The sequence below is a fragment of the Falco peregrinus genome, chromosome 1 (assembly GCF_023634155.1).
Source record: "Falco peregrinus isolate bFalPer1 chromosome 1, bFalPer1.pri, whole genome shotgun sequence".
NCBI lineage: Eukaryota > Metazoa > Chordata > Aves > Falconiformes > Falconidae > Falco > Falco peregrinus.
The window spans coordinates 5657046-5682000 of NC_073721.1; the positions used below are offsets into that span (position 1 = coordinate 5657046).

The following is a 24955-nucleotide window of genomic DNA, read 5'->3' on the forward strand; positions in this document are numbered from 1 at the left end:
TTCTCAACTGTGCCTAAAAGCTGGGTATTTCCCCAACGTGTAGTAGTCTAGAGGTTTAATCCCTTCTGCAGAATTGTAACCTCTTTCACAGAAAGGAAAATTCTCACATTTTTTAGTCTTGTATTTAAAAAAAATATGTTTCAGTACTGCACTCTTCTGTTTCAAGTAATTTTCTTTTAAATACCGTAAATCACTGGATAAAACCATCTTCCTGCTGTGTGCAATACGAGATTTGTCATTCCCTTACTATTTCACATCCCACTCTCAAAATCTGTGATTCATAAAATGGTCTTTACTGGTGTGTACTTTACTTTGATCATCTTAAACAGTATCAAATTCCCAAGATGAGGTCACAGAAAATTTGGCACAAAATCGCTAAAATTTGCACTTAATCAGATTCAAAGCTACACTGAGCCCCAAGACTTCAACAATCCAGTTGCCAGACCAGTGGCCTGATCTGGCTTGATGTAGCCCTGTTTCTCCCCTTTGGCCTGGAAACATCAAGCTACTGGGGAAACAGGTTGAGGGAGAGAACATAGAGACCCCCAGCATGAGTCCAGTTGTGTGGCTACTAATCCTCAATGTCATCTTCCTTTCCCTATTCAAATATAAACTGGGTGTAACTGTGCTAAGGGGTAGGAATGTGCCGCCTCTCATCTAGAAACACCTGTGCCCTTTAACTTACGTTTTCAGTGGCGTCTTCTTCTTTTTTGCAGGTTTGTTCAGGTTGTCTACTTCAGTTCCGTTTGTTTCATTGGCACTGGCTGGTATCTCAAAGGAAGCTGGAGATTTAGAGGGCGAGCTGGCTATCTTAGAAGAAGACTTGAAAGGGTCAATAGAGTCCTCACACATATCTGGCTCAAAACTGTAGGTTTGTTGAGGCAGTTTGGGAGATTCTTGCATTTTTGTACTAGATGAGAACGGGTTAAAATTGGGATCATCCCACTTGTCAATATCAAAAGTGTAAGAGCCTTTTGTGATAGGGATTTCGTTTGGATCAGTGGGTGACTTGGTTGGTGTGGTTGGAGCATTGTCAAGCTTTTCCACTGACTTTTTAGTCTTTGGCCTCCGTAGTGGCATTTTAGCACCAGGCTTTTTACCTGCTTTTTTGGGAGGAGTACTCTCCTGCTGGTCTTCACTCGCCCCTTTTTCTTCAGAATAATCAAACTCCAGCCTCACCGCGATGCCTTTGACTGGAGGGTCTTCTTGTCCTCCAGTGTCAGGCGGAGTCACCTCCCCAGCCTCCGGTGCCGTCGTAAGAGGTAGGGTTTTCTTATTGGCAGGGGGAGAGTTTTGTACTTTGCTGCCTTCAGTGCTAAATGCACTAATCCCTTCAAAACTGTCTGGATCCAAAGGGTAGGATCCTTTAGGCACAGGTGGGGCCTCCTGTTTCTCAGCAGAGATTTTAGAAGGTTCGGTACATTCAGGCTTTTCTGAGTCAGCCTTTACTTCAGATGCTGTTTTATCCTCACCTGGGGCACAAGCTGCTTGGCCAAGGTCAGACGGTTCTTGTGGCGTTTCCTTTACCAGTGGAGCATCCAGAGATTTTTTTGCTGACTGCTTCTTCTTTAAGGAAGCTGGTCTGGATTTCTTTGTTCTTTTAAGGGTACTAGAAGCACTACTTGAACCAGTACCATACACATCTGCTGCTGGCGCTAATGTCTCACTGTTGCCAAGATAAGATGCTCCATCAAAATCACTAGCTTGCAAGCTAAGAGAGCGAGACAATGTAGATTTGGAAACTGGGACTGAATCGGTAGATTTTCTTCGAACATTTGCTTTGGGGTCACGATTCTTCGATTCTGGAGAGCTCGGTCCTAAGGCATGGAGAGAATCAACCAGCTCAATATTATCGAAGTCCAAGTTGTAAGTTCCACTGCTGGCTATTGGCTTGTCCTCGTCGAAGACAGTGGAAAAAGAATGGGAAGGGGGACGGAAAGGGCTTTCTTCAACCGATTCGCTGTGTGACACATCAGTTACAGGTACAGCTTCTGGACATAATCCTGTGGGAACAAACAGAAAACTCAGTGAATTTTAAACACATTTTTAAAACTGGAGCTTAATAAGTTTTAATATGATCTAATGTTACAAGTGATAAAAAACCCCAGGGTTAAAATCATACAAATGGGCTAAGCAATGACTAAAGGACATAGAAACCACAGCAACATTTCCAATACATGAACTAGATTAAAAGAAAAAATAGTTCTGTTCTCCCCAGAAAAGGATTCAAGGCAAGTTTCATGAAAACACAAAATACGTATTTGCAATAGCCTCTGGAGCACCTCTTAGTTAAAGGGGTAGATATTACCAAAACATGCTAAATATGCCAAACACCAGAGAAACTGAACACCACTTTATTACTCCTGTTTTCTACTATTACAAAGAGTTTGCAGAATTGTGTCAGAGGTCTTATGCAGTTAATACCCTGGCAATTGACTGGTACTTCAGCTATTACATGTGGATCTTAAGTTTTGTTTCCCATGTGCTATTTTTGCCAGTTTTCCCAGAGGAACATGGGAACATCTCCACAGCCCATCAATGCCACTCCTCTATCTGCCCCAAGCAGTCAATACACTTACTTTGTCCTCATAATTCCAAGTTTATAATGAGACATGAATCACTGTGAATTTCATATTAAACAAATTATGGTAAAGGTAAAAAAATCAGTCAATTAGAGAACCAAACTAACATTGTCAATTGAAAATTTTCCTTTAAAAGGACCACTAGAAGCTCCCCATAGATATTTAAAACAGATTTCTCCAAGTGTAGTTCTAACTCATTGATGAAAAGAAAATTTGATAGAGAGGATCATACACTAAAACTGTTCATCTGAGCAGCTTTTCATTGCAATCAAAGATTTGCATATTGAATAGAACCTTAAAATGATTTCTAGAAGTCTCCTGACTTGGGATATAATAGCTACATGGGACAAAGTAGAAAAAGGTACAGTGCACATCAAAAAAACCCAGAAAATAGATAGTTAAGAATGGATTAAGATGATGGCCCTTGCTGCCTTCCAGCTCATTAAAGTTGATTACTCAAATGTTTTACAAATCCCAAATATGGTTTGTTCCTGCTGTTATTGTAATGCTTCTTATCTGAATGTCACACAGTCACCTCTGCCTACGTGTGCATGTCCCCACCAGGGTACCGGAGGTCTGTGAAATCTCTCCAGCTCACAGTTCAAGCTGGGGTAAGCCAGCTGCTCTGAGCTCTCACTGTATGTACTGGAGCAAAACGCCCCAGTGCTTCCTATTGAAGCAACACAGCATTCTTCATGTTGTCTTTTTTTTTATTATTATTACACGATTATAAAGAAAAACAGTCAAACAAAAATGAATGCTTTGCTCATCCTTAAATAGTTTCAGAGACATTTCTACACATCTTTTTCATTACAACCCTGACATGGTTTGCAAAGTAATTCCCATTTTGCCCACCTAACGTTCATTAATGTTGTTGATAAAAGCAATACAGACAATCATAATTACTTTTAGTCAGAAGCTATGAACGAATTAAGAACAGAAAAAAACATTTTTCCTTTGTTTCAGAGGAAGTCATATGTCTGCACAGAGATTACAAGAATTGTTACGTATGGACGGAAAGGATTTACAGAAACTGGACAGGTTTCCCAAAGCAGTACCTTAGAGTGGCACCACATATTCCCAGAGAATGACAGCTACACAGTTTGTCTTTTAAGACTGCAAAAGTTTACTAAGTTACACCATTTAAAATAATATTTTAATGTGTTTTTCTGCTAAATGAATGCTAATAACATGGCAGGACTTCAAGACAGTTTATTTTTCTCCTTAATCTCCACTGGGTTGGGCTTGGTTTCAGCCTGGCTGGGAGGTCATTAATTAGACTTGATTTGCCAGCCAAGCTGGTGCTCACCTCACACACACTTCACTTTCTGACGCTGATGGGACTTCTGCTAAGGGGACTCAAAGAATGCCATAAAATTCCAGCATTAGACTAATCTATACACTGAAATGGGAATGGAAGACACTTATCAGGAATACATTACAATAAACACTGGCGTAGCTCTAGTATGTCAGCCAAGTACAAATGTAGGTCAGCATGAAATGAAAGAGGGATTTGAACAAGAAGTCATCTGCAATTACGCACTGTTTTCATTCCAGCATGCACCAGAGGCCTCAACAGGATTGAGGTCCCTTGTTCAAAGTCAGTACTAACACACATTTAAATAAAATAAAATAAACCAATGCCCTGCAGGACTTGGACTGTAAATAACAGGCACGGTAGAGCTGAGGTTAGGGATGCATCACAGCAGCAAAGAGAGTGTACAAAGCTTTCCAGCTACTCAAAGCAAAACAGTATTCAAATTTGCTGTGTTCCACATAATGCAGAGCTTTAATATTCTTCAATTGCTTATTTCACAACTTTCTCCTAGTCAAATCCTTTACTTATAGATTTCTGCAGAGTGTCATTCGACTGGCTGATGTGGTATTTTTATTGTTTCTTTATGAAACAATATGTGAAACTGTATCAGAAAACATTGCTTTTGGTAGAAGTGAAATGCTGCTGTTAGACTCTTCTGGCACTACAACAGAATTGGCTCAATGCTAGTAACAGCAGAAATGCTGGAAAGGAAGGTATGAACAGTACTTACAATCACAAACCAGCATGGCTTTATTACTACAAAAGAGATATGAAGACCATTCTTTCCTGACATTAACAGCCTATGTGGAAAGCAGTACCATTTGTCCTTTTACATTACAGAATTAAGCAAATAAGTATTACCAATTACGGTATTTCATTAAAACGCAATTTGACTGCAAAGGAACTACAACACAAGCTATGAAAATTAAGGCAGGACTTGCCCTAGACAGAAGCCAGCACAACATTTTAAATAAGGTTTACATTACACCTTTTATTGGCACTGACAGTCGCCCACAATTTATCTTGGTAAGAGCTGCCCATAGGTAGACATTAAGTTTTATAAAGCATTCCAAGAACAGGAGTGATAGCAGGAAACTTACATTGCCATAAAAAAGAGGCAATCCCTGAAAACCCCCTCCTATTCCATTCACTAAAAAGAAGGTCCAAGTTCTGTTCCTTCCACAAGTAAATTCCTTTGATTTCAGAAAAACATGAAAAACATGTCTGAAAACCAAAACCAGCAACAAAAAACCCCAGACTTCTTGTACTGAGGTGATAAGACTTCTCAATGAGAGTTCTGTGACATGTTTATTGCTTGGCATTTTCACCTGTCACCTATTATGGCAGAAGCAAAAGTTGCTAGAAAGATATTATAAGGCTGTTTGCATCAATAAACAAAACAGATTTTCGTTGTTAGTATCAATAAAAGGAATAAAAAAAATTATCAGAAAGCTTTTCTAGTCAACTGCAGAAATCTTTTTGTGTACATTACAAAATACCAAGATTTTGATGGCACTTCAGATCCTAGTAAAGCTTCGATGTCCCACAAGAACAGTGAGGTGGACACATACCTCACTTAACTCAGCCTTCTTTAAATAAAGATCCATAAATGACCTGAACACTAACAAATCCCAGGCATGTGGTCCAAACTGTCCACTGACACCAAATTTAATGAAATTGCAACCACTGCTTTATATTGAATATGAAAGGATAGGAGGCACTCAGATTCAGACCAGGATGGGTATTAGGATTTACGTCTTTTTACAGCCTTAGGAAAGAAATTAAGAAACTCAGTGGCAGTAGTTGTACAAGTAGGCACGGCAAGGGCAGAACTGTTTCATTTTGATGCAGTACCACCGATCCCTTCCTCACCCGTGGAGCCTTTCTGTGCCTTACACCGCCTCTGAGCACTGCGGTACCAGTGGGACAGGGTGCAGCACCCTGGGTACCCCGTACCACAGCAAAGGTAGTATGCTTTCCCAGGATGCATTCACAAAAAGAAACATTTCCAAAAACTACAGAACTTCAGATTTGTTTTAAAGATATTTTAAAGGAAAAGAAATAGCTGCACCAAGCTATGAGCTTACTGAATCTGAATTTGAACTATATCTTAATAAATAATGAAAATATATTAAGGAGTTAGAACATATGAAGTACTTCCAGCTATTTAAAAATATTTTTGTCTTTAAATTATAACTCATTCTTCTAGTGGTGGAGCTGCACTGTGCACTAGGACAGCTGAGCACTTTCTTCTTTGTTGAAGTATCTCTAAAACAAAGCGAAACTGAACAGGTTGAAAATAAGCCATAACACTGCTGAGCTGGAAACAGAATGAAACACTATTTTGAAAGGCTTAGAAACAAAATTTAACAAGATTTAATAAAGCAAATACAGAAGAAATTAAATTTTAGTTCTGTTTTCTAGAGAAAAGCAAACAAACTCTTGGAAAACGCATACAGCATGCACCCCACATACTCTGTTACAAGAAAATAACTTGGGAGAAGAGTACACTTTGTTGAAAGCATATAGGAATTGGAATTACCTAATATTAGAAATTTTGAAACACTGTATTTCAAGTTCCTGCTTGTTATGAGAAGCCTTTGAAGTTAGGAAATCAATTAGTAGTGCTTTCCAAAAAAAAAATTCTGTAAAAATACTGCTCTCATTCTGGGAGAAAACTTTGTATATATAGTTTATTTTCAATTTTTCCCTGCCAGGCTTCAAAAGCAAAAACACTGAAGAAGAATGTTTTCCATACCAAAAATTCAGTTTGTTTTTGTCTGGGTGGGTCATCATCTCTCTGCTGGAAAGCGTGACCTCGATTTCCCCGGCACAAGAAGGACCTGAATATCGGTCCCCCGTCCTGATCAGTGGGCTGTAATGCATCCAGCTCCCACATCTCCCCTGTGTATATAATCTGAATTCACTAATCAATTGGGGAAGGTGGAGGGTGGGGGGAAGAGGAAAGGCCCCTGCCTGGGCAGGAATTCCTGGCCAGAAACAGGGAGTATTTGGAAGAAAGGGCTTGGGGTACTTTCTGGTGCTCAGGGGGCTGGAACAAGGACAAAAGGATGGTGTTAAGAGAAGCTGATGAGCACGCAACAATAATTTAAAATACTACCAAAATAATATTACTAAAAAAATAAAAAGCAGCCTCAAAGTTATTTACCTTGAGAGTAAAACCCATGCTCCACACAACAGTATTTAAGGAGGAATGGAGGGGCTCATTAGTGACACTTTCTGGGGTTCACAGGTAGTTTCCATACAGCTCTGTCACTACTTGCCCTCCAGACTCGCCTGCTGACTGACTCCCCTCTTCTGCTCTACTGCTGATGGACTCGAGCCATGCAGCAGGTTTTACCCCACCAGGAGCTGGCGCAAACCCAGGATGAGTCTAGCTATATTTCACTTTCATCATATTTATTAAGCTGGTGTTGAAGTCAACCTAATTAAAAACTCTCTTCTTGGCTTTTCTGCAGCAGGGTCCAGCTGTTGCGCTAATGATATCATGCAGCACAACTGCAGCCATCTGCGTGAGTAATTATTATCAGATATAGATGAAATAATCCTTTAAACACTTACTATGCTTCCTCCTTCCACCCAAACACACGCTCCGTCACCAGCCTCATGTAGAAGACAAAGCCCCGCAGCTGGTGAACCAGCAGCCCAGCTGGATGTTGCTGCCTCTCCCTGCGTGTGCCCGGCTCTCCGGGTGCCCGTATTCCTTACTCTTGTACTGAAACCGATGTGTTTAGCTGTATGGGACCACCGAGGAACTCTGCTTCAGCTGCCCGTAACCCCCTAGGAAGGGACTCATTCCCTTTGTGTGCAGTCACATGCATAACCTATGAGGTAAATAAACTACAAAATAACTGTTACTCAAATGGTTTATAAGGTACAAAACGTTTAGCTGTTCACGTTTCTGAAGAAGCATGCAAACACCTAAGCTATAGTCTTAATATTATTATTTTCTTCTAAAGATTTCCAAAGCAAATGAATGCTTTGTGTTGCCCTCCTACATTTGGATTTTTTCTGCATTACACGTCTTTCTCTCAAACAAATACCCTGTTGTATAACCGCATTTTGCATAATTTTGGAATGCTGAACATAGTTCTGTTTGTGGTAACTTGCCTCCCATGGACAGATCTTATTTGCAAATGAAATGCTTTCATCTCTGCCATGTAATGGCCTTCAGTACAGTTCACACTGGCTATGAATAGATATATTCGGTTTCCTACCTTTCTTCAGAAATATCTGAAAGAAAGGAGGGGGAGATCTGGGATGTAGGGAGACAAGAATCACATGTGCCAGGGAAACACATGTGTAATCAAGGGTTTGAAGATAATCTACTGCAGTAATTAAAACCACACTCCAATCCTGTTTAGCATATGCATTCTTTTGTTCTCTCAGCACTTACTTCCTAATCATTAGATTGCAAAAGATGAGAAAAAGGAAAGAAGATGGAGAATGAGTAACATGTTTTCCTACAATGAAGAAGGAACTGCAACAGCAGAAAGAAAAACATGTCAGGATGTCCCAATATTTCATTTTTATTGTGTCAAATCAGTTTGTTGAACAACTTTCTAGGTTCTTATAAACTTGTTTCATAAATCATGATCTTAAAATAGCATTCCTTAATGCATAACTCCCAGCAACGCTTTAAGTGGCTCAAGACATTTGTGAAACTTAGTAGTTACTTTCTCAAAGGTTTAAGTCAAAGCTGGACAGCCTTTATAATACACACACCAGCCTTGGACATCATATTGCCTGCTGCTAAACAGTCACTTCTAAAGTGGAAATGGATGTTTTAAAATACTGCCTGAAAATGCTATATATGCACCTTTCCAAATGAAATATAAGTGAGCTTTAGTCTGCTGAGGATAAAATCACTTTCATATAATTTATCCAGGTGATCGAGATGACTTGACTTTCAGATGGAAAAAAGACAGCATAATAAGGAATTCAATCTTAAACTGTTGAGCTGTCACCCGAAAGCCCAAACAAAGCTATTCTGGGCTAACAGTGCTTTGTACTCCCTTATATTCCATTATTCAGTTTGGAGAACAAAGACCGCTTTTTGGAGGGAAAGGATTTCTTTGGTTTTTAAAATGTAATAGTCCCTTTTTAAAGGCTATTTTCCCAGTATATACCAATTTTTATGTACATATATTATACATACATTCACACATACTCCCATATCCCTTCTATATAGCTAGTATCAGTATTTCTACTGTTCTAACGGGCTTTTTGTTCACCTTCTGTTTCAGGTGACAATACTTTTGAACATAACGTTTTGTTAATTGTCAGTTAACAGTGCTCACCCAGGTAGCTGCATTGGTATCTCATACCTGCTTTTCCTACTCATCTGACTCTGTAAAGATCCTGCAGGATGAAGTTTGATCCAAAGGAAGAAAGGTTTTTCTAGAAAGCTCCTCTTACCTTTAATATTTATCAAATGTAATGGACAGATTCTCCAGTACTTTATTCCAAGAGGCAACAGGGTTTTCCCTCCCAGCACGCATTACTCCCAGCACACACAAACTTATCTTGCAGAAGGAATTTTATTAGCATCAGTTCCTTGCCTGTGCTTACAGAAACATCTCCCTGCAGCTTCACCTTCCTTAATAAGCTGTCCTGCTCATTACATGCTCATTACCTGTGTCTTCCGAGGGCAGCTGGGGTTTTATTTCTTGTTCAGCTATGTCTGCTACAACTGCTGCTGCCGCTGCTGCTTCAGGGGGTGGCTGCGGAGGTGAAGGTGGTGCCTTTACTGGTGTAGTGGACTCCGGGGTCTCAAATGCTTCTTCAGAGTCAGAGCTCCTGGTGAAAATCAAATGAGAGACTAGTGAGCAGACTGAAGACTGATGTTTGCGGGTCGTATTTGGAAATGCAGGGCTTTCTGAGCTGATGGCATAGACCTCAGCTACCAGGCTACCTCTGTATTTCCCAAAGGAGATTTGACACTACAGTATCCAGAGCAGAATATCATGGGTATGGTCTTCTCCATATCCAAGTATTTATGTCAATTATGAATTCTTTGTGTTGCAAAACTGAACACACACTTGGAAATAAATCCACCCTGCAAAGCCTGCTTTCCAGTGTGAAGGTGGCTCAACCACACAGACAACACTGACACTCCTGTGTCAGTCTCTAAAACTCTCCTTGGCACAAGCGTACCTAAATCAACTAAAATAAATAAATAGGACCATCTCAAGAGACTTTCATAGCTTCATCAAAAAAAAATCATCTAAAATAGCATCAAATTTCTGTGTGTGCTCCTACAGGTGAGAAAGCAGACATGGAGATGCCAGGTGCAGCAAATGGTTGTGTATCCTTCTCCCACAGAAGTACTACATTCTATTTTTAGCAGAATTTTACCCTAGCCCTTTTCAAACGGTAAGTGTATGGTATTTACACAAGGTAAGACAACCTGTAAAATGCAGAGTCCTCATATTATCAACAATCGTTTTGCAGCACCATGTGCTCACAGGGGCACAAACCCCACCGGGCCCCAGTGGGTTGGTGCCAGCCCAGCAAGGAAACGGCAGCACCCAAAATGGAGCCATTGAAATGAAATGCAGGCTTGAAAGGCAGCAACTGTACCATCTGCTCCTACAGGAGTACAGTGCTAGGAAACTGTTCTAGATCTGAAAACCAGAGTTCTCGTTTGTTCTTAAACCGAACCAAGACCAAATTTTAGCTTATAAACATTTCTTCTTGAAGCCTTTGGGAACAATTAATGCAGTAACAACAGTGCCATATTCAATATGCACTCAACATATGTTCAATATATGTTCAATAAGCATGTCTGTTGGTCAGATGCAGATTTTTGCTGCTGGTCTGTAATAAAGTTAATTGACTACGCCGGTTTCTGAAAGGACAGGACTGATTTGCCTCTATCCATGATTGCGTGCACAGCTGTAGTCTCCACTGCTCCTCACGGCTGTCCACATTCCGCATGCCAGTGCAACAGGGACAAAATTTGCCATGAAATGGAAAACCATTTCATCCCCCAGAAGCACTCTACAAGCCATCCTCAATCAAGGACTTCTCTCGTTTTGTTCAAGTTAAAAGACAACTCTGAGCTGCCACATTCTGTTTGGTTTCTTGAAGCTCACGATTATTTTAAGCAGCTCGATGTCAGAAGTACAAGTACAGGATTTGCATTTGATTACATTTGCCTAAATCTATCATAGCATGAAGCTTTTGGTGAGCTGGGGAAGAAAAGACCTCAGAGTCACCCCTGAGAACTTGAGGAGCTCACTGGACCTGATTCTCCCCAGCTGCCTCCGCAGAATCCCAATGAGCTCCCACCTCCCTGCACACCATCAGGGCCACGCCACGGCTCAGCACCAACCCGTTTCATCACCTCTACTCCTATGCAAAGCAAAAGGATTTCTACTAGCTAAATAGCTTCAGAGATTTGCCTCAGGGATTTTTAGAGACTTTTTTTTTTTCCAAAAAAAACTTACATCACTGCCTGAGGAACTGCTCAAAAATAGCATGCCTGGCTTTTGATTATATCTGTTGCTGCAGCTCCCCAAAATACCTTCTTTGTGTCATTGTTTAAACCACACTCAGTCATCAGGCCACAAAACAGTCACACTGGAAGAGGTAGGCTGCAGCTTTTAAATTATGTCCCTTCAAAGATGCACCATGTTTTAAGTTCAAAATATTTTAAGCTTAAGAACAGCTAGCTGCAAAGAGCTTCTATAAATAAAGCTGCACAATAGGTATTCAACAAAATAACGCTTTCTCCTCCTTCCACAGAGCCAGTTGAGGAAACTTTAAGTTGAAGAATCTAAGAGAAACAGAGTTGTGTGATATCCTCCCAGCAGATAGGTGACTCTTGTGTCATAAAAATAAACCTATGAAGTTACCATCTAAACCAACAAAATGAAAGGTAATTCATACCTCTTAGGCTTTCACGATAATTCTTCATTGTGCTATATTTAATCAGTGTTTTACTCTCTTCATTTTGAACTCAAAGTTTTGCTCTGTAATACTGACAGAACAACATTTAGACTCTTCTTTCCAAATTGTCTGTATAGCCCATATAACATATACAGTAAATATACATATACCTGTAATATAACAGAAACTGACAAAAAAATATCTCTATTTTCATGTCCTACTTGTGTTTGTAACTGCGTTGTCAAACTGGTTTGATGGAGCAATTCTGTGTCCTCTTTTATTTAAATGGTGGAAAAACTCTGCACATGTTTAGCTCCCTTTTAAATGAGCTACCTTTGTTTACTTGGTCTCTTCCTTGGATGAGGTGGGCATAAGCATTTGAAGTAAAGAGAAATGTCTGTTCTCTTTTATTCATTGTATGAGCTTCCATTCTAAAGAACATCTCAAGTCCATGGACAGTCAGTTGTGGTGCCTGAGCTCCAGCCCAAGGCTTTGTTTTGCTAGTATTTAATAATCCCCAAAAGATTCTGATGCAGTACTCCTAATTTTCAGCTGCACCCCTCCATAAGCAGCAGTATAATCAAGAACTGTCTTAACTGTAACCCAAATGCTGCTGCATTTGTTATAAGAAGCAATCATGCTGGTGGTTAACAAAGAAAGCTCGATACCAGAAAAATGTTCCTTATCACAGCCTGGGATCTGGGAGAGGGCATAAAGCCTGGAAGCACATACCAGGACTATGCTACAAGGTCTACATTACATATATCCTGGAAAAATTAGGTCCTGTGTTCTGTATTCCTTAGTGAAAATACGGATGGTCTCTCTTGCATAGGATACTTCTCTTAAGACTACAGTCCTACTTTCAAACAGTAAGAAAAGATTTTCCCAGAACAACAGGATATCCTGTGAAAAGGAAATTACATATTTCAGCCAGTTCTATTCATAATGTCTCTTCTCTGAGAAATACAGGGAATACACAGAACAACAAAAAAAATAATGCTGCTGCAAAGCTCACGGTGTAAAACAGATTGCCAAACTGTGATATGCCGTGAGAATTGGCACCGACGCAAGGCTGCACAAGGAGCAGCCACCATGGATCCAGCTGTGGGCAGGCTCTCACGAAAGGAAGAGCCCTTTGTATCATCTACAATATTATTTTGATGCTCCAGCCAAGGATGAAGCAGGATGAAATTGTTACTGAAACCTCGGAATGAAGAACTTATCAACACCAATGTGATGTAGATAAGCAGACACTTCTTTATTAACGGCCCGGTGCGTGAGTGAGTCCTCTCACGACCAAAGCACACCAAGTTTCAAAATCATATAGCTTATATAGAACTCGTTCATACATATTCATTAAATATTCATGCATAAACACAGTATTTCCCAAAAATCATTAACATACTCTCCTCCCATATCCGATTCTGCGCAGTAAAGGTTAGAAAGGTCTGGAAATGGGTCTGGGGTATTATTTGGGTAGGTGGTCCATGAGTTGGTGGTCGTGATCTCCCCCTGCCGGAATTATTTTTTACTTAAGGTAACTGTTTCTTGGCAGGTAACTACGAGTTGCTTCACTCGACTCTCCCCAGTTCCCATTAATTCTACATTTTGACACTTTAGTACATTCTCCTAGGTTACATATAAACAATTATCTTGAATCTTAAGTCTGTTATCTAAGTTCTAAACATTCCTACTAGGTGATTCTGACCAATTCCTCCGGCCTTGGTACGGGGCTGTACAGAGGATTCCATAGCAGCTGTTGCTGTACAAATACAAGTTTCATTAAAAGATTTCTTATAACTCTATATTCCTATTAAAATAACTCTATAAAATCAAATGTGTTTCTATGAAAACAAATGTGGTTAATTAATTCTAACTAATAAAAAATCTGTAACAAGATGGCACTCATGGCTTTTAGAGATAGAGAACTTATTTGCTGGCCCCAGCTCATAATGTTGTGGAGATGGAGCGCTCAAGTGCGAAGTCTGAATCTCCAGGACCAGTCTGTGGGGCAGCGATAAAGGGAAAGCTACAGGAAAGAACATACATTCATGCTTCTCTTTGGCCAGCTTGGAAGATTAGTGGGAGCTTGTCTTTCTAACACATCATATTGTTCCATCTGTACCCTTTGGGTTTTGTACATAACAAGCAAAAAAGTGTAGATTGTAGCAGCTACAAAATGATTAGGTGATAGTAACAGACTATCAAATTACCAGAAATATTCTTTCAGTCCACTCTTTCATCTCCCTTCTCAAAAGATAGCCAGTAAACAGTAAATATAGCACATACAGATGGGGTTGAGAAGCAGGGAGAACCAAGAAATGCAAGAATCATACCAGACCAATACAATTTGGCAATGCTGCATCAGCTTGTGGAGCAGGAGCACTTCCACTCTCACCTGGCAGCTCTGAGGTCTTGCCCAGCCCATTCCATAACTCTCTCGAGGAAATACTGAACGGAGTCACTAGGGCTGACTTTTCTTCACCTTTGGCCTTGCAGAAATCCAGCCTTGCAACTGACATTACCTTTTTTGTAAAGCGCAGATGTTTATAATTTTAAGTCCTCCCCCATGTCACAATGAAAAGTTGCCTTTTTGTCACTGTAGTAGAAGGCACTCAATAAGCAAGAATGAGATTTCTTTGGTCCACTGCCTCTCCTCACTGTCTGCCCTCTTTGGGCACCACAGCCACTGAAGTGAGGTTATCCCACTTGCCACCTGGAAACTTGATTCTTTAAAAAATAGTTTGCAACAGAGCTGTGCCCTTCAGCTGCATCAGGGACCCTGCCACCTGTCTCGGGTTCTTCTGGTATTTACACTACAGCAGTATAATCGGTGCGAGAGTGCACTCTGGTTTCATTTCACAGGAATGAAAGGGATATCTGATACATAAAAGAAATTTATATGCAGGGCTCTGACAGAAGGACTGAGGTCAGCAGCAACACTTCCTGTGGAGGGCTACAAGGGAGCAAATCTGGAACCAGTATGTGCCAAGGGAGCTCCCCAGAGCTTTAGCAGAGTTACTTCACTTAAAGTCCAATCTATATAGAACTTTTATTTAGCATATAGCCTGCTTCAGAAAAAAAACCACACCCAAAACCCCATGCCTAACCACTTCATGGAGCACCAATCTATTGGTGTGCAATACGGACAGTTGGAAGAGGAACACGAGTGTGGTATTTTGAAGTTTTGAAGCCAGGAGCTGGAGCTGCATTACTGAGAAGTTCACTTATAAAGAAGTATTTTAAATTTGCATTATTAGTGAAACATGTTCCAGATTAACTGAGGTTTCTCATACCTGTCAGCAGTATCACTGATGTCCAGCTAGCACTCCATAAACTCATCCTTCTCACTGGTACTCCAAAAACTCTATCCACTAATTGTTTTGTCTCTATGTACCTTTGTTTTATTGACATCATACCAGAGGCAATAATTTCGTTCTCATGGAGTATTTGGAAATACAACATATTGGGAGGAAAAAAGTCAGATAATCTTACAACATGCACACAACAACAAATCCAAGCTGTGGTGCTCCGTCACCACCCAAGACTGCTTGGAGGGTAATGAAACAAAAGCAAGGACTCCAAAGCGTTATTGGAGAGCTGTTGTTTACAGGTTGCCCTCTAATTGTAGTGTCAGGATGTTTGGAAACCTACGGACATTAAGGACTGTTCTCAGATGATAAGCAATTCCTACCTGATCAATTTTAACTGGCAGTAACTTCTAAAGTCTTTTCCTGAGATACAGTTGTAACTCCCTGAGGGGGACAAGACAGAAATGGGTATTTTGTCTTTTTTCCATCTCATCTTTAGATCCACACATTCTTTACAACTGGCTAGAGCTGCAGTTCAAGGGGGAAATAGCTGTCCAAGTACATCCATCATCTCTGGGCCACAGAAAACCACACTTGAGTTACCTGCAGATCTGTTTCCCTGGGCCTTAAGAATAAACGGACAAATAAGAACGCACAAGGCACATGCATCTGTTACCAGAAGGACATCAAGCAATGCCTGGTTCCCGTACTGAGATTTCTGTGCATCAGAAGCACTAGCAGGGCTCTGAGACAAATGGGGAGTCCAAAGGTGTGGACCCACATGAGCAAGTGCTGGTATAAAAGCACTACCTGGGGCAACACCTAAAGGCAACGCACAGATTCCATCAGACGTGGCCCTCCAAAGCATCTGTAGCTGCTATAAAGTTAAGGTATAAATTTCACATGAGTATTTACCAAACAATTTATCATACACTGTGAGAAAAATCTAAATAAATAATAATAATAAAAAGCTAACTTCTTATAACGTTCAGTTTAGTACTGAAGATGAATTTAGGTTTTCATTCTTGTAAACCCAGTTGGGAGATGAGCTGGAAATAAAAAGCAGTAAGTTCTGTAGTCTCACCTCCATCAATCATTTTCAGAGATGATCCTCATAAAATCTACATGAATAATTTAGACAAGGATGCAGGACTGGCTGTCTATTTGTGGGGTCAATTTGTTTTGCATGTTACTTAAACAGGCACATATAGTGCACTGGCAAGAGCCACAAAGGCTGACAGATTTGAAAAGACACTCAGTAACTTTAAGCTTTAGAGTTTCTGAAGCCAGAGAGGCAAGACACTCAGAGATGCACCTTAATTTCAGTCAAAGCTCTTTCACTGTGAACAGTCTGAATCCTTTCAGATTTCCTGGTCCATTTTCAATGGTTAAACTGATTTTTCCATAGTTTTTTTTTTAAAAAAACCAACCAACCAACCAAACAAAAAAACCCAAAAAACGAACATTGAGGTAGGATGTTTCAGCAAAGCATCTCTCCAGATGAAGATGAATCCCACTCTCAGCTCTGACACTGAACAGCTGCACATACATAGAATCATCATAGAATCATGGAATGGTTTGGGTTGGAAGTGATCTTACAGATCGGATCGCCTCGTCCCACCCCGTGCCCTGGGCAGGGCCCCCTCCCCCCAGCCCAGGCTGCTCCCAGCCCCATCCAGCCTGGCCTTGAGCACTGCCGGGGATGGGGCACCCACAGCTTTGGTCTTGGTTCGTTCACTTCTGCATCCACCTTAGGCCGGGATCTCTTAATGGCACGAACGGCTTCTTGCTGTTCTGTGTGCACAGTCCAGAGAGGGAAAAAATACTGCTCAGTACACTTTATATTTGAGGGCGTTTTCCTTCTGCTTATATACAATTCAGTAACTGACAGTCTCTCGTAATTCATCTTGTGGTATCGCCCATGTTGCAGTTACACAAATTCGTAACACAGATATACATACAATCTCTCCTCTTTTATTTTTTTCTTCAGACTCTTACAGATATAATTCTGGATAATAATTCAAAACCACCGTGAGAGCCCAAATGGTAATTCTTTTCCTGGAGATAAAGTTACCCATTTAGGCCAGCAGCCATTAGCTGACCCGAGGGCCTACTCACAAGCACCAAGAATATTCCATAGCTACAACAAAAGGTCATTTTTATTCATCCCAGCACTAGTTTAAGATAATATCAAAGATGCATCAACTTTGTATGCTATTATTTTTGCAAAGTTATTTGCCTACTCAGTGAATTCCAACTAACATGACATTCCGCAATAATTAGCTTCTCTTAACACGATGACTGTTAGCTATGTCGTTCTTTACCTACATGTTTTGAATATGAAACATCCTTACAGATTTTAAATTTTAATATTAAATTTGTATAGCAACATAGAGAAAACAAGGATGCAACGGTAGGCTATTTTAGATATTCAAGATTAATATTTGGTGTCTGAATTAGTCTACCTATTCAAACGCAGCATCAAAACATGCAATATTAAAAAACAACACAAATATAAGGCATAAACCTCAGAAATGGTATTTCCCTTCTCTGATAAAATACACCATTGAAATGATAGACCTTCTCAAAAGAATTCAACAGCACAGACAACTCCGACAATGTTTTGCTCAGAGAACAGCAAAACCAGCAAACCTAGCCTACCACAGCTCAAGGGTGCGTGACTTTTCAGGGACCATTCACTGAAAATTATCTGCCTTGCTGCCTCTCACCCCATGGGGAATGTTCTCAGTGCTGAATCTGATGCTCATACTGAATCAGGAGCTGGGGGAGGTACTAACATGTCACTTAGATGTCACCAGACTCCATTTACAAGACAGTTCCTTTAGGGACATATTTCTGACCATTAACTATTAATGGATTTCTCTCACAGTGTTGTAAGGGTATTCAGTGACAAGATCATCTATGCTATGATTAAATAAATTCACAACAAACCTATACTGTGAGGAGACAAACCGCAAAATGGGTCACAAGAAGGGGATGCTGAGAAGGAAACAGTTGGATCACCAGCCTTGTCTTCAGCTCACATCCTGCTCCTGCTGGCATGATAACTTTGTCTCACTGGAACATTACCACTGCTTTGTGCACACATGATGAGAATCCAGCCTTGCATATAAAATAAAATAACGTTTGGTACCCCCAGGATAGCCACAGGAAAACCAGAGCATACCAGTCTCTGAGGGTCTGCTCCAATGAAATGCAAAATGCCCTAGACTACACCAGAAGTCAATGGGAATTCACAGCGTTCTAGTGACAAGTCTATACTAAGCAAATACATCACCTTATGGAGGAATACTTTTGTCTGCTATCTGGTATGTATGGCATATGTACAGAATATGGATCATATGTGTACCAGAAAAGGCAATTACACCTTGCGCTACCTTACTCACCTGCAATGCAATGTTGGTGCCCTGTTTCATAGGTTTCTGACTTGCAAAGTCTGATCATCATAACAAAATGTAATTTCATCACAGGATTATTTCAGCTTAATAATGCTGGAGAATAATTGTAGTCTTACTTTGTAGCACTCACCATTGCTGGCCTATAGATCTTCTCTCTATTTTTGCTTTAAAACTGGATATGGCTCAATGAGAAATAGGTACAACTCCAGCTTCTTTAATCACAGCAATTTAAAAACATTTTATAGAAGAAATCCCTTAACTGGAATGAAGATAATTTCCTAGGTATCTTCATTCTTTATCCTGTTGTCTTTCCGATGCATTAAACCCCTAATAGAAAGAATACTGTAGGACAGAAAAACAGATAGCATTTTTTTCAAAAAGGTTTTTGTGAAAGAACATATCAAAGCTGGTTTTAACAGAATTATGTTTTGCATTTATGGGTTTCTGCAGCAAAAGTAATATTCCACAAAACCATCCACAGCTTCTTCCTCAGCAGAGGTATTCTGCTTGACATAAGAGCAGGATAAATGTCACACGTTCATTTTATGGCCTGAGCTACAATGCACCAGCGAAGCATCCTTTGCAATTCTCACTTAAGAATAAAGCTTTTAAAGGAAATAAATCCCATTCCACTGAAAGGACGAAGACCTACTTTAGTGCAATGCAATTACACAAGAACTCATATTGACACTGATGTGTGCAGAAAGCAGGGCAGGCATGCCTCTCCAGAGAAGGATTTTAATATTATTTCAGCACAAACATTCCTACAAGAGCCATGGCAAACATGGCTCCCCAGAAAAATAACCGCTATTACATGAAGGTGATACTTCCTGGCCCACAAGTGATGTGTCATGACAGACACAACATTTCATTTAGGGACACAAGGGAGGAATTCATGCTGCACCGTGCGCAGAAGCAGCCAGAGTCGTTTCCCTCCTTTGTGCAGCTTTCTGCTTCTCCTCCACGCCAAGGGTGTAACATCCTCTGCTGCCCCAGCCCATCTCAGACAGTTCAGCTGAAGTGTTAATGATTTGCACCGGTGTAAATTTGGTGTGAATGGGTAAATATGGCTCAGTTATGTACTGCTGATGTAACGTTACTGAGCGACTTCATTGCTTTTCCAGTAACATTTGTCCTCCAACATCAAGTCCTTGGACAACTTAGTGTCTGAGCTGAGATACAAGAATTTGGATTTTCTTTTTTTATGTAGGTGAGATAACAAAAATAAAGTGCTATGGCTTCCCTTTTCAAATCATTCTGTAGGACTTCAGCAATGGAAAATAGTATCTTGTATGTTATCCAAACCACACAGATAAGTTTGGAAATGTATATTCTAGAATAGATTGTGAAAAGAAACTTATGAATCCTTTAAACATTAATCACTTACTATAAAAAGGCCATTTTTTCCTTACACGGTGGTTATATTTCAAGAACAGGATTAGAACTGCAGTGGAGGAGAATTAAAAGAGCATAATCATCTTAAAAATAATGTTGACTTTTGGTTTTTAGCCTATTGTATTGTAAGTAATCTTCCTACCATAACTGATATGGGAAGAAGGAATTATTTTTTCCTGCTTTTTCTGCTTTTTTTCTGCAGCAATTTTGAGAGCATTTTGTGCAGAAGCCAAATTCACACTCCCCCAACAAAAGCCATTTCCTGCTTTCACACAGCAACCAAAAAGAAATGTCTCAAGCTGTGGGAAACCACATCTGAAGGAAAAAAGACTGTGGGATATAACATAACATACTTGCAGCAGCACTTAAAACTAAAATAATTTTTCTAACTGATTAGCAAGAAGTTCCCCATATTGCTTTAAATCATGTTAAATTTATCCTTTTTATTCCTTCTCCTGAGATCTATCAGGGTATGTTTTTCAACACTACTGATAAAAATGAATAATGAAATGAACCCTCATCCTTTCTGGCCAGCCTGCTTTCCCTTTTACTGGCTTCAATCTGAATAATGAAAACATTTACGCTACAGAAACAGGACTCAGAATTGAAGATTTTTTTTTTTAATCCCTATGCTCTTTTCAGGCAGATGCTTTATTCTCAGAGGAACAACAAGAAAATACCACTTAATTAAAGGCACTCATCTTCAGACATCACAACAGCAAATACAGTAATGTGTCCCTGAATCACCAGAGGCTGCTAAATATTCAAACACATAAATCTCTTAAGAGATGAGAAGAAACAGTAAAGATGCAGGATACCCCAATATCCAAGGCAGAAAATATTTACCACAAATATAGTTATAACCAGTTAACACATAATAATCCCAGTCACCCTTTGTTCACCCTAGTAGGTAGGGATTGGTATTCGAATCAGCAGTTGATGTTGAAGTATTTCATGCCCATGGCAATATCTTTGCTCTGCCTTTAGCACCAAGCTCTAAAGTTTTAATCCAGGAAACAACATCCTGCTATCTATTTTCTCAGAAAGCACCCAGGTGCCTGTGCTCACTGCTATACAGCACCACGCAATGGCTTCAAGGGAAAACAATCAATAATTCATTGGGAGTCAGAGCCATAGGTTTGAAACGGCTTTGTTTATTGGAACTACCTTTTAAATGTAACAAGGCTTTCCAGAGCCACATCTCTGCTCTGCCACAAAGCTCAAAAGGCGGAGCTGGGGACAGAACAGCAACTGTGAAGGCCAAAGATGAATATACGACACCCGTAATCCCTGGGGGACCAGTTTATCTTGAGAGGCATGGAGATTTGTGAAAATAGTGAGATGTGGAAATAAGACCGTGCCCCTGTAATGCTTATGGTCCTGCCTTTCACAAAGGAGATAAGGACTACATGGAGGGGGAGAAGAAGGGAGGCAGGGCATCCCTTTGATAAAAGGGAACGATGGAAGAAAAGAGTCCCTCCGCACCCAACCTGCTCCGTATTCTGCCAGTTTTACTCCTGCACAGCCTGTGCAGGCTTTACACAGAACCTCACTAACCCCTTATTCCTCTACTTCAGCGCATGAAGGGGCTGCATGGATAGAAACATGGCCAGGAAGCAAGAGCAGCGAAGGACCAAAAAAGTCTCAGCCTCAACAACAGCAAAAAAATCTCTCATTGGGCTATAATAATTGCATCTCCTGACTTGGGGGTGGGTGTGATCCTCCTGCTGAGGTTTCTCACTGACTTCAGCAGAGCTGCGGCTTTACCTCTCCCGCAGACGCACTGTGCTGCTCCAGCTCTCAAACTGTGCCTTTCGGTGGGTGCTGCGTGAACGCCCAGCTCAGGGAAGTGCCGACTCAGCACAACAGCGTCCTGGAAAAAGCAATCCCTGATTTGCAATGGCACCTCACCAGCTGGCAGCCAGCTGTACTGCCCACAGCTCTGCCAGGTGAGGAACAACAGCACTGAACCTTCCCTACCCAGGCTCCTGCTTTGGAAGGGGACACTCCTGCACTCGGGAAGTTAAACAAAGGGATTCAAATTCCTTGCTTAGCCTCCTCCTCCTTTAGCAACCAAACCCTTTTCCAGCACAACACTGGACTCATTTCTAATGAGAGCAATGAACTGTTATTAACAAGACCAATAAATGCAAGGTTTCTATGCTGAAGGAAACCAAAACCGAAAAGCAGAAGCTTATGTGATTCTAACTACTACTAGGTTTCACATACAATCTGGTCCATATTTAGCCCTAGAAACAAGCTTATTTTGTTTAGGAAAACCCTGTCTTGTACATCTGAACATAATTCTATGGATTCTGTTTAATCAAAATAAAATAAACTTGAAACGAAAAGCCCCAGATCTTCCCAAAGTCTACTCTTTATCCCAACAGAACCAATGGCCCCAGTTCTTCCCCCGGAAAGCAAAAGGCTTTCCAAGCACCCATTCATCTCTTTAATCAGTCCTCCTAGCAGAGGGAGAGGAGCTGTGGCAAACAGTACTGTGTGGAAGCAACAAACAAAATTAATAGAGCTCTACAATTACCCTGAGGTCTGTTTCAGAGATATCTACAGTTGCTTAAACCAAAATTCAGTTCACACACTATACGTTTAGACAGTCTACGTTGCAAACTCCACTTTGGTTTCAAGAGCTAAGAAGGGATGTTACTGTCTTGTCTAGTATCACCATCAATGAAGGCTCTCAGGCCAAAATGTGCCTTAAAAGAAACCTTTGAAACCTAAGACTGGTGGAAAAAGGAAACTAATTCAATTTTTTTCCCATTGAGCTGGCTCTCTGACGCTAACGGGAGTACAAAATGTGAAATCCAGTCTGCTACTATATTCAGATGCCTTTAAGGATCTAAAGGGAAAGGATACCTTTTTTTCTTACAAGGTTTTCCATAGTAAAACCAGTATTTGTTTGTTTATTACAGCAAACACGCCCACTTCCTCAAAGAAAATGCAAACTATATTGAAATTCAGCTATAATTAGAACTCTGCCTTTTGCCACAGAAAAGCCTGCTTATCTGGACTAAATAAGAAGTCTGTTACATAGCTAAATCCTTACAAAGCATTAGACATGGACAAGGGAGCGGTATCTAAGACATCAGTAAAATACAAAAACTCTCTACGGGTGTAAAGTCTTAAAACAAAGGAAATGTGTTTATAATAGACAGAACCACTTTTCTATGTACTATAATCATGTTAGAGAAACATTAAAAGCACCCAGACTATTACGTCTTCAAACACACAGGACTGAAAAGCATCTTTGATTTAAATTTAACAAGCAGTTATTTTGACTGCTGGGTCAAGCAAAGCAAAAAGCAAAAGCAGACAGGGAAACAGCTCTGACTGTAAGTGACAGCCACAATGCATGTGCAGGAACACCTTTTCATTCATGTTTTTACTACCTCACATCAGTTTGTATTTTCCAATTTGCCCGTATGTCATAATACATAATAGATGACAGCAGCGCCATTATGCATGGCATAGGGCACACCATTCAATATAGAGAGCTTTATAACATACACATATTTTCCAGATATGTGGCCTGCCTTGCTAATGGAATGGTGAGTGATTCTGGGGTCTTTTTATTTTGTTTTCAAGTTTAAACATGACCTGCCTACTTCTAGTGACAGATGTAGCAGTTGATGTAATAACTCTCCTATCAAAGGAAACGCTGTCATTGACTTCAGAGATGCGATCCTTTGGACTCAAATGAGGGAGGCTGGAATAAAAGACAGGGGTGCTTGACAGAAGAATTTGCTTGTTACTTCTGGTCCATTTTCTCTCAGAGTAAAACACCCCCACATCTTCCAGCAATTCACCCTGTTCAGCAGACAAGTCTAGTAGATAGAGTATGCCCTACTTACTGATGACTGTCAATAAGAGGAAGAAGAAAACAAATTTACGTAGAATGCTGACAATAGGCAGTACTATCTGTCAAGGGATTAACTCAGACGAAACACCAATTCAGTAACAGAAGCCTCCCATCCTCCCAAGGTCCACATTATTTCCAATTATTTATATATATTTTTATATATATATATCTTCCACTCTTCCATGTATATATACATCAACATGACTTTCCTATGTATGAGCATATAAAACTATGCAAATATTTTACCAGCCTGGTTTCTTTCAGACTTTTAAGAATGATTCAGACCTTTAGGTCTGGGAGATAGAAAAGTAAAAAACTTGGTAGCAAGCAAGGGCTGCAGTTTTGTACGTATGCACAAATAACTTCTATATATACATGTGTGCACACACATGCACACACAGAACAGCTGCTCACATCTCATGTACAAGGTGGAGTTAACCCAGTTTAAATTTCTCTGAGTCTTTCCAGCAATCAAACAACAAATGAAAAGACCATGGAGCAGAAGAAATATTGAAAAGCAACGCACAAGGGCACCAGCATCTTGGCCTGCTACCAACGATCAGTAACATTCAATTTCTTTCTTGGAGCCTGATCCAGCTCCCACTGAAGTCAGTGGGCATTTCACCATCAACTTCAGTAGGAGCTGGCTCAGTCTTCAGTCATTTTCCTCTTGGATTGGCAAGGGATGAAAATGTTAGAGACGCAGCATAGAGCTCCTGATGGGAGGAAATAACACATCATCAGCCCTCTGGCTGATGAAGAAATGGGCAGTGAATGTTAAATCCTGCCCAGTTGCTGCAAGGACAGCAAACATAATGCTCCACAAAAGGAAGGTGTGGTTCATGTTCAGGAGAAAGGAACCCTTTCCACCAGAGAAAAAAAAATTTATTCATTCAGAGATGACATCTGGTGAAAAGCTACCAACACTTGAAAACCTAGCAACATTTCCAGCTTTCAAATACTTAAAAAGTATTTCCAAGAGATAGAAATATATTGCTACTAAAAAGAAAAACACTGATATATAGGTGATAGCACTTGGCAAGCTGAATTCTGTTCACATCCTCAGCAGGACAAAACTGGTGGCTCTGCGTAGCACAAACAGTGCATGCAAGGAAACAGTCACAAGTGCACCAGATGTG

General features: G+C 40.4%; 1 protein-coding gene across 3 annotated transcripts in view; it reads right to left on the bottom strand.

The window, feature by feature from the left end:
- The window catches only part of TACC2 (transforming acidic coiled-coil containing protein 2), a 129538-nt gene that overhangs the window by 34750 nt on the left and 69833 nt on the right, over positions 1-24955 (bottom strand). For all 3 annotated transcript variants that reach the window (XM_055801737.1, XM_027795457.2, XM_055801748.1), the window contains 2 exons: positions 9557-9720; positions 686-2003 (listed from right to left, as the gene is read on the bottom strand). In XM_055801737.1, coding sequence (XP_055657712.1) covers positions 686-2003; positions 9557-9720 — 1482 coding nt within the window. The remainder of the gene's footprint in view (positions 1-685; positions 2004-9556; positions 9721-24955) is intronic.